Consider the following 9,844-nt stretch of genomic DNA (forward strand, 5'->3'; position numbering starts at 1 on the left):
AATGGTTTTATGTTTTATTGCGGTCACAATTTATTATAGTAATCAAGAAATAAATAATTCAACATCCACTAAATTAGAAATGTTGAATGTCTGTGGAAAGTACAATTTCAGAAAACATGTAGCATAACACTAGCACAGTGATACTGATTTCAAGTTGGACAAACATTAAAAGTTTATTAATCTACTGGTTGTCTGTGGATCTGTAGCTGAAGCCATCAAATGTTAGGGTTTTTCTGTACTAAACGGCATAGCTTGCGCAGACTTCAGATATCTTTGAATATAATTAGCAAAGTAAGTACTTTTTGGAAGTTAACTATTGTTAAAATGAAAATAAGTATCTGTAGTCACGGCATCCAAGTACGTCCTCCTGGTACAGCTGACCCTAAGTTTAAAAGAATCGTGTATACTAACCGCCTGTTTCTAACAGGTACTTCAAATGCGTCCTTTGTTTGAAGGTATTACATGTATTGTCCTTGTACATAAAGTAGCCTGTGTTGGAAGGTATTACATGTATTGTCCTTGTACATAAAGTAGCCTGTTTGAAGGTATTACATGTATTGTCCTTGTACATAAAGTAGCCTGTGTTTGAAGGTATTACATGTATTGTCCTTGTACATAAAGTAGCCTGTTTGAAGGTATTACATGTATTGTCCTTGTACATAAAGTAGCCTGTGTTTGAAGGTATTACATGTATTGTCCTTGTACATAAAGTAGCCTGTTTGAAGGTATTACATGTATTGTCCTTGTACATAAAGTAGCCTGTTTGAAGGTATTACATGTATTGTCCTTGTACATAAAGTAGCCTGTTTGAAGGTATTACATGTATTGTCCTTGTACATAAAGTAGCCTGTGTTTGAAGGTATTACATGTATTGTCCTTGTACATAAAGTAGCCTGTTTGAAGGTATTACATGTATTGTCCTTGTACATAAAGTAGCCTGTGTTTGAAGGTATTACATGTATTGTCCTTGTACATAAAGTAGCCTGTTTGAAGGTATTACATGTATTGTCCTTGTACATAAAGTAGCCTGTGTTGGAAGGTATTACATGTATTGTCCTTGTACATAAAGTAGCCTGTGTTTGAAGGTATTACATGTATTGTCCTTGTACATAAAGTAGCCTGTTTGAAGGTATTACATGTATTGTCCTTGTACATAAAGTAGCCTGTTTGAAGGTATTACATGTATTGTCCTTGTACATAAAGTAGCCTGTTTGAAGGTATTACATGTATTGTCCTTGTACATAAAGTAGCCTGTTTGAAGAGTTTCTTACACACATAATGGATATTCCTTGACAGAAGTGCAGAATCAAACTATTACATTGGATGATAAACTAATACGCGTGTAGTCCATCAATCCTTTAACATCCACAAAGTGACTTCTGTTTTACAGCAATGTTCAGAATAGTGGCGGTCTTATGTCACGGCATAGACGTTGGGTACGTGGTCATGTAGTCGTGGCGTGATGCCGCGATCTCGGCTGTGTGCTGATGCTGATGTTGTGGACGTTGATAACAGTCACCAAAAGATTCCTGGAAACAAATAAGACAATCAGATGACCTGTGAAGAAATCAGCCAGTGCTATCACTCAGAGGATTCATAAACATTACGTAACAAAAAGAAATTATTTATCCTACAGCAGAGCTACACTCCTAGGACAGCGTGCTTGAGCTTTTGATAAACGTAACGTTTACACCATCTAAATACTAGTATACGTATGTATCGGGCGGCTCACCTAAAAGTGTACCCATCTTTACTAATTAATAACTTGGAAAGTATTTATTTCAATAACCCTTTTTTCCATCACCCTTTATGACTGTGTAACAGAAAAATATCAACTTTCACTGAAGGGATTCGAACCACAGACTCTCAGTACGAGAGTCCAGTGCTCTACCAACTGAGCTAATAGGGAAATCCCCACTAGCTACTGCCAGTAGGAGCACTTTATATCAACACTACTACATATTCCCCCCTCAAGTGAAGCTACGTCCCGGAGCTGTGGGCCACGGGCAGTTGAACTGTTACGGGTCCCGACTGGGTTATAATTGTATTCTTGTGTTAAGAATACACCCAGTCCCTACGTCGGCTCCAAATGTAACAGAAAAATATCAACCTTCACTGAAGGGATTCGAACCACAGACTCTCAGTACGAGAGTCCAGTGCTCTACCAACTGAGCTAATGGGGGAAATTCCCACTAGCTACTGCCAGTAGGAGCACTTTATATCAACACTACTACAACTGCATGTCGCACCATAACAAGACTCGCAGACAGTGTGAAAGAAATATGGGTGAGCCCCAGTATAAAATCCTAGATACGCCAATATGGGTGATCCCCAGTATAAAATCCTAGATACGCCAATATACGTGATCCCCAGTATAAAATCCTAGATACGCCAATATGGGTGATCCCCAGTATAAAATCCTAGATACGCCAATATCCCCAGTATAAAATCCTAGTTACGCCAATATGGGTGATCCCCAGTATAAAAACCTAGATACGCCAACATGGGTGATCCCCAGTATAAAATCCTAGTTACGCCAATATGGGTGTTCCCCAGTATAAAATCCTAGATACGCCAATATCCCCAGTATAAAATCCTAGTTACGCCAATATCCCTAGTATAAAATCCTAGTTACGCCAATATGGGTGATCCCCAGTATAAAATCCTAGATACGCCAATATCCCCAGTATAAAATCCTAGTTACGCCAATATGGGTGATCCCCAGTATAAAATCCTAGATACGCCAATATCCCCAGTATAAAATCCTAGTTACGCCAATATGGGTGATCCCCAGTATAAAAACCTAGATACGCCAACATGGGTGATCCCCAGTATAAAATCCTAGTTACGCCAATATGGGTGTTCCCCTGCTGCTAATCAAAAAGAGTAGCCCATGAAGTGGCGACAGCGGGTTTCCTCCCTCAATATCTGTGTGGTCCTTGACAATATGTCCGACGCCATATAACCGTAAATAAAATGTGTTGATTGCATCGTTAAATAAAACATTCCCTTCCCTTCTTCCAATATGGGTGATCCCCAGTATAAAATCCTAGTTACGCCAATATGGGTGATCCCCAGTATAAAATCCTAGTTACGCCAATATGGGTGATCCCCGGTATAAATAGTACTGCAACAGAGGCTGGAAAAGAGCTTTAGTTTTTGAGTAACCGGGGCCGAAAGTATAACATTTGTCACTTAATTTCTAGGGTGTGGAGTTCCTAAAAATATAAGATGACATTTTCTAAAGTTGGTGCGAACAAGATGACGGCCGTTTTTAAAAATGGCGACCAGTCATCATAAAAACTGAATATCTTCAGAACTACAGCACTTAGAAATATGATCTTGGTGTTAGAATAGATGTTTATGGGTTCAATGAGTTCATTAAAACTATTTCTAATACAGTCGGATATTGTGTTGACTAATGGCTGACTGAAATGACGGTAATTATGGTATGAAAATCTAAATATATTTGTAACATTACTTAGAAAAACCTAATTTTTTGTCAAATGTTAGTTTTAGATTGTTGCTAAATTTAGTTAGCATGTTTTAAAATTTATTAAAATAAAATATAACTGCAAATTGTAAATAATTGTATACCGATACCGACATAATATTTCATACTATTTATTGATCAAGGGTTCCCCAGTAAAAAAGCGTTGTTGTAATTATACACCTACTAGCATCCACAAACACCTAACCACTATAGCCTGAATAAATACACGAATAGATAAATTAGTGAATGAATGAGTGAGTGAGTGTATGTTTGAATGAATGAATGAATGTGTAGTAAAACTCTAGTACAAAACACCTTAAGGGTTGTTCACAAAACGACCTCAATGTGTTGTACATAATATATAGTATATACTACTGTCATCAGATTCCTTCTCAACTGACTTCAATGTGTTGTACATAATACATAGTATATACTACTGTCATCAGATTCCTTCTCAACTGACCTCAATGTGTGGTACATAATATATAGTATATACTACTGTCATCAGATTCCTTCTCAACTGACCTCAATGTGTTGTACATAATACATAGTATATACTACTGTCATCAGATTCCTTCTCAACTGACCTCAATGTGTTGTACATAATACATAGTACATACTACTGTCATCAGATTCCTTCTCAACTGACCTCAATGTGTTGTAATAATACATAGTACATACTACTGTCATCAGATTCCTTCTCAACTGACCTCAGTGTGTTGTAATAATACACAGTACATACTACTGTCATCAGATTCCTTCTCAACTGACCTCAATGTGTGGTACATAATACACAGTACATACTACTGTCATAAGATTCCTTCTCAACTGACCTCAATGTGTTGTAATAATACATAGTACATACTACTGTCAGATTCCTTCTCAACTGACGGGGTCGGACGTAGCCCAGTGGTAAAGCGCTCGTCTGATGCGCGGTCGGTTTGGTATCAATCCCCGTCGGTGGGCTCATTGGATTATTTCTCGTTCCAGCCAGTGCACCACGACTGGTATATGAAAGGCTGTGTGATGGTGCATATATAAAAGATCCCTTGCTACTAATAAAAAAATGCAGCGGGTTTCCTCTCCGAAGACTATAAGTTAAAATTACCAAATGTTTGACATCCAATAGCCAATGATTTTAAATCAATGTGCTCCAGTGATGTTGTTGAACAATACATACTTTAACTCAACTGACATAACCTGTGTTGGTGGATCACATGCAACAAAATAATTAGGTGCATCGCTTGGATACATCTGCATGCTGCTGTGCAAGGCTGTCCAATGTCAAGACGTTAGCACTTTGAAGTGCATGTGTATATAAAAAGTGTCGTCTGATGCACACCAGGATGTTCAGCAATGTTGGATCAGTTAATGCATATAGTCTGTTTCATCAGTTTTGGTAAACCCTACCCATTAAGTGTTTTCTCGAAATCAAACTTGGGTGGAATCCTCATTCATAGGCATCGTATCTATCGCTATGTCAACTAGTATCAGTGCAGTCTGTGTGTGCACCTGTATCTCACTGAATATCGTTTAACAATGCGCAGTCAGCGTTTCTGAACTGTGCCCAAGAAACCTGGTAGCTACCATTTTATTCCTAAAACAATATTTCCTGTGTTCCTAGGTTGGGAACGACTAAAACTGTTCTGTTCAACTTTTGTCATTATTATGCAGTATATGTAATGTTTCCTATGACTAGAAAGAGCTCACAGTGGTGTAGCCAGTTATAGGCAGGATACAGAAATCACATTACAATGCTGCATACGCTTTAGCTGGTCATACATAGCAATCGCTGGTTTATACAAGGTATAAATGGAATATGTTCTTTCGTTGCATGTGAGGAGATATGCAAGTATTTTCTTTACTCTAACTATACGCGTATTACGATAATACAAAAGCAATACGAGAACATCACTGCTGTTTACAATGTGTTGTGTTCACTTTCCTGAAGTACATTTTGCATGTAGCACAATTCTAATGTCAGTCTAATTCGTGTTTGAATATATTGACTTCACAACTGCCATATTTTGTAATATAATTTTACTTGTCTTGTCCTGTTCAACACTAAAACACAGCATATTCGTGCCGTTCAGACTGATACCTAGACATTTCACTACGTACTTTGTATAGACATATGCGGGCTTTGGCTGATATTATAATTGGAGTGAACGAAATATTATTATATCGCCTCAAATATGGAAACAATACATGCCAGTCTTAACTGGTTTACATCAACGCATGCTATATATGACCAGCTAAAGAAGCAACACAGCAGTATCCTTATTTGGCTGTGACACGGAACATGTTCTATTTAATGATGAAGAAAGCTGACCAGTTGCAGTTGCTTGCAAATTTGGGAATACAAGGGGTATTGTTTTAGGAAGAAAAGTTGGTGGCCACTAAATGTTGGGTCCCTGTATGAAAATGCATATTGCACTTCGCCGAACAATCTTCAATGTTAGATTGCCAGTAAGAAAAGTGTGCTGATAGTAAAGTTGCATTTTCACAAAGTTTTAAAATTTAGTTCATTGACAAATCGTGCACATAAATGAAATGTATAATGATTCCACTTTCTGAAACAAACATACATGTAGTGTTCAGTTAATTTTTAAAATGGTTTACTAAAATATATATGCATATACATATGCAAAAACGTTTTATGGTTTTGTAGGGATAGCATCTCGTCGGTCACATGTTTTTGTCCCATCAGTTACTCAAGAAAATTAAGCAGTATTAAAAGTGAAAAAGATATTTCTCACAAAACTGATCTTAATGCAGAATTGCAATATGTAGCTAGTAAAAGGGTTGTATACAAAAATCTGTCTTTCAAGATAAGATAGTGATTACAACTTCAGTACACACTGTCAAAAGACGTGGTCCGTAAACGTCTCACATGTCTTCTTGACAAGACGAATCAAGTTACCATAAGGTTTTATAATTTTCAGAAAGATAAATACATCCCATTTAATGTGATAAATCATACCATTATTTATTTAAAATTTTAAAATTTTCTTCCACACTTTGGGAATTATTGATCAAATGTCCCGTAAGTCACAATGGAATTGATCAGGTAAGCAACCCAATATGAAGACAGCTTTAACCTACATAGCTGTGATGATTCTACCGGCGGATGACATCGCGAAACGCCACCACACCCAAACGCAAACGTCAGTTTGGAAATGCTGCCAAAAGTGGTTTTGAAAAGAAAACATGTTTTATGGGTATGTGGTACCCAAGCTAATGAACCAGGTTTGATGTTACCCAGAACTGCTGAACAACCTGATACGAAAGTGACTGCCTATTTCTTGCGCTTGAAAGTGACCATGCTTTGACAATGGAAAAGTAAGAAAGAAAGAAAGAAATGTTTTATTTAACGACGCACTCAACACATTTTATTTACGGTTATATGGCGTCAGACATATGGTTACGGACCACACAGAGTTCGAGAGGAAAACCGCTGTCGCCACTACATGGGCTACTCTTTCCGATTAGCAGCAAGTGATCTTTTATTTGCGCTTCCCACAGGCAGGATAGCACAAACCATGGCCTTTGTTGAACCAGTTATGGATCACTGGTCGGTGCAAGTGGTTTACACCTACCCACTGAGCCTTGCGGAGCACCCACTGAGGGTTTGGAGTCGGTATCTAGATTAAAAATCCCATGCCTCGACTGGGATCCGAACCCAGTACCTACCAGCCTGCAAACCGATGGCCTAACCACGACGCCACCGATACCGGTTTGACAATGGATAACCATGCAGAACATCAGGCAATAAATGAACCAGATGATTGTGTTGTCTGTGAAGATGATAGTGAGATGAAGCCGCCAGTGTACCAGATAACTAATATGAGCACTGTGTACTCAATTTATATATTACCCTCAGAGGTTTTCGTGTTATGGATTTGTTAACAATTCATTCATTCATTATTAATTACATTATTAATTCGTTCTTGGTTTGGTATTGTAGTTGTGGTAATTTGTGAATGCTAATAACTATAGAATGATAAGTTAACAATGCTTACTCGGTGAGCAATGGATTGATCAATGGTATAGCATATATACCTCACCTTGGTTAATAATTTTAAACGAACAGTTACAATTTTAGGCTAAATTTTGTTTTAGTATTCTTCAAGACATGTCAACTCAACCATTAAAATTTAATATTTAACATAAAACGTATCTTTCCAACACAAATTATTGGAATTTCATGCCAAAAACACCGCCATTTTTGTCAGCTATTTTAACTAACAACCAATTATCTGACAGTAAAACAAATCTTTTTATGAACTTATTGACTCCATAAACATCAGTTTTGATACCGAGATCACCTTTCTAAGTGTTGTAGTTCTAAAGATATACAATTGTATTGATGGCCATCTTGTTGGCACCAACTTTAGATAATATCATCTTATATTTTCATAAACTCTGCACCCAAAAGATTGATTTCGACCATGGTGACAAATGTTATATTTTCGCCCCGGTACACTTCACTTTTGGAGGCCTCCGCTGCAGAACTAAAAATCCTAGTTACGCCAATATGGGTTTTCTTTCCAGATTAAATCATTTACATATAATTATGTCAATGGCAAACGGCGGAGTTGCGTACCCAAGGTATTGTGTTTGAATTTTAGTTGTACAGGTGTCCGAAACTAAATCTGTTTCTTCTATCTCCTACCTACAATATCTACTATACTGATCTGCGTTCTGAAATTACTTTTACAGCCAATACACAGGTATAGTTCTGTCCGTTCGTCAACAAATTCATTACCAAGAAAAACAATCTCCTTGTACCTATTACAACCACTGCCAGTTGCTATGCTAACCAGTGTCAACTACATTTGTAGAAAGGAGCCACGGTTTTAATGGCGACTTCTCAAGGATTCGTATCCAGACGCCTTCTGAGATGACTTGGTTGGCTGAGTGCGTGGCGTCAAGGACAATCAAATAACATGCCAATCGCTATGGTAGGTTCGAATCCCGACAGTACAGGGGCATCAGATGGAATTTCACATTGGAGCAGCGGAGAGGGTGGGCGTGATAGGGGTGTCCCCCTCTTGCTGCACGGGTGTCTCCGCTTGAAACATTTTCAATATCTACTTTCGGGCAGTAGCGTTAGAATATTGAACAGAAATAACACTAAAATATGTACGACGATGCAGTATAGAGTTTGTTTTTAAAATTAAAACTGCACTCCCCTACTACCTATCATCACTAGTTAGTGACAACTGGCAACGATTTGCTTTTTAATGGCATTTTTTAATGATGTGCAATATTGTGCAAAATATTATATTTTAAAGTTTTATATCTAGTAAGTTGAAGTTAAGTTTAAAAAAAACAAAAACAAATAAGCGAACAAAAACATAACAAAAAAAAAAAAAACGAATAAACTCACTGCTGTAGATCTAGTCCACGTCTGTTCGTCCGTGTGTCCGGGGGAGTAGCCGTTGCTGTAGCTGGAGTTGAGGAGAACGGTCTGTCTGAACTCCTGCACTTGGCGGTCGTGCGTCTCTATCATGTCCTCGAGGTTCCGGATGTAGTCGATCGCGATCCGCAACGTCTTCACTTTGGAAAGTCTCTTGTGTTTCGGCTCGTAGGGAATGTGTTTGCGGAGTCCAGAAAACGCGCTGTTCACGGCCTGCACGCGCCGCCTCTCACGCGCATTCCGTCTCTGCACGAGATGTTGGGGTTTCTCACTGTGCGGCACGTGTCGGTAGCTGGAAGGTTTCCTCTCTTTCTTCTGTTTCTTCAGACCTTTCCCACAGCGTTTGAGACCAAATCGTTCTCTTTTCTTGACGAGCGAGTTCCACGAGTGTTTGTGAATGTAGCAATTGGAGTAAGCAAAACCGTGCTCCCACGCCGACAGATTCATCCTCCGCTGTGCTACCACATCCATTAGGAAGATAATAATCTTTAGCAGCGTCGTGCCAACAAGCTTTTAGGGAAATTATTCCATTTATTATTAATGTTTTTAATCCAGTGGCTGTTTTACTTTTATGTAAATCGGCGCACGCGCACAATATAACCGACTTGATGAATGGTTTCAGTGCATTTGCCAATGCTGCATGAACTATCAAATTCTGCTTTGAAAATTCAGTCTGTGTGTAAAGTTCAGTAGGCAGTGACTGTCAACACGTCTGCTATTAAACGACTCTGAAATCGCGCGGGAAAAGTCACTTACACGTCTGCTAATTTATATATTTATCCACTTGTAACCATATCTCACGAATTGTGAGTCATTGGAATCTTTAGGTCGTTATTAAACACTTACTGTTTAAACCCGCTCAGAATGACATGTACGATCGACCTGTTTCCATTCATAATTGTTTTATAGCTCAATGCTGGATTAGCCAA

At 38.3% G+C, this 9,844-nt stretch overlaps 1 protein-coding gene across 1 annotated transcript; it reads right to left on the reverse strand.

The window, feature by feature from the left end:
* Nucleotides 1–9,514, reverse strand: LOC121371858 (achaete-scute homolog 1b-like). Its single transcript, XM_041498066.1, has 2 exons — nucleotides 8,886–9,514; nucleotides 1–1,529 (listed from the first exon to the last, which is right to left on the reverse strand). Exons 1-2 carry the CDS (start codon nucleotides 9,384–9,386, stop codon nucleotides 1,419–1,421), a joined length of 612 nt encoding a protein of 203 aa, XP_041354000.1. The 5' UTR covers nucleotides 9,387–9,514; the 3' UTR covers nucleotides 1–1,418.
* Nucleotides 9,515–9,844: the final 330 nt, after the last annotated feature.

This window comes from Gigantopelta aegis, chromosome 4 (assembly GCF_016097555.1).
Source record: "Gigantopelta aegis isolate Gae_Host chromosome 4, Gae_host_genome, whole genome shotgun sequence".
Lineage (NCBI taxonomy): Eukaryota > Metazoa > Mollusca > Gastropoda > Neomphalida > Peltospiridae > Gigantopelta > Gigantopelta aegis.

What these genes read in the sequence shown, in the direction of transcription:
- LOC121371858 (XM_041498066.1), bottom strand. Translation starts at nt 9,386, where the DNA reads ATGGATGTGGTAGCACAGCGGAGGATGAATCTGTCGGCGTGGGAGCAC. An exon ending in CGTGGACTAGATCTACAGCA is followed by an intron (nt 1,530 to 8,885) that starts GTGAGTTTATTC and finishes ATTTGTTTCCAG; the next exon opens with GAATCTTTTGGTGACTGTTA.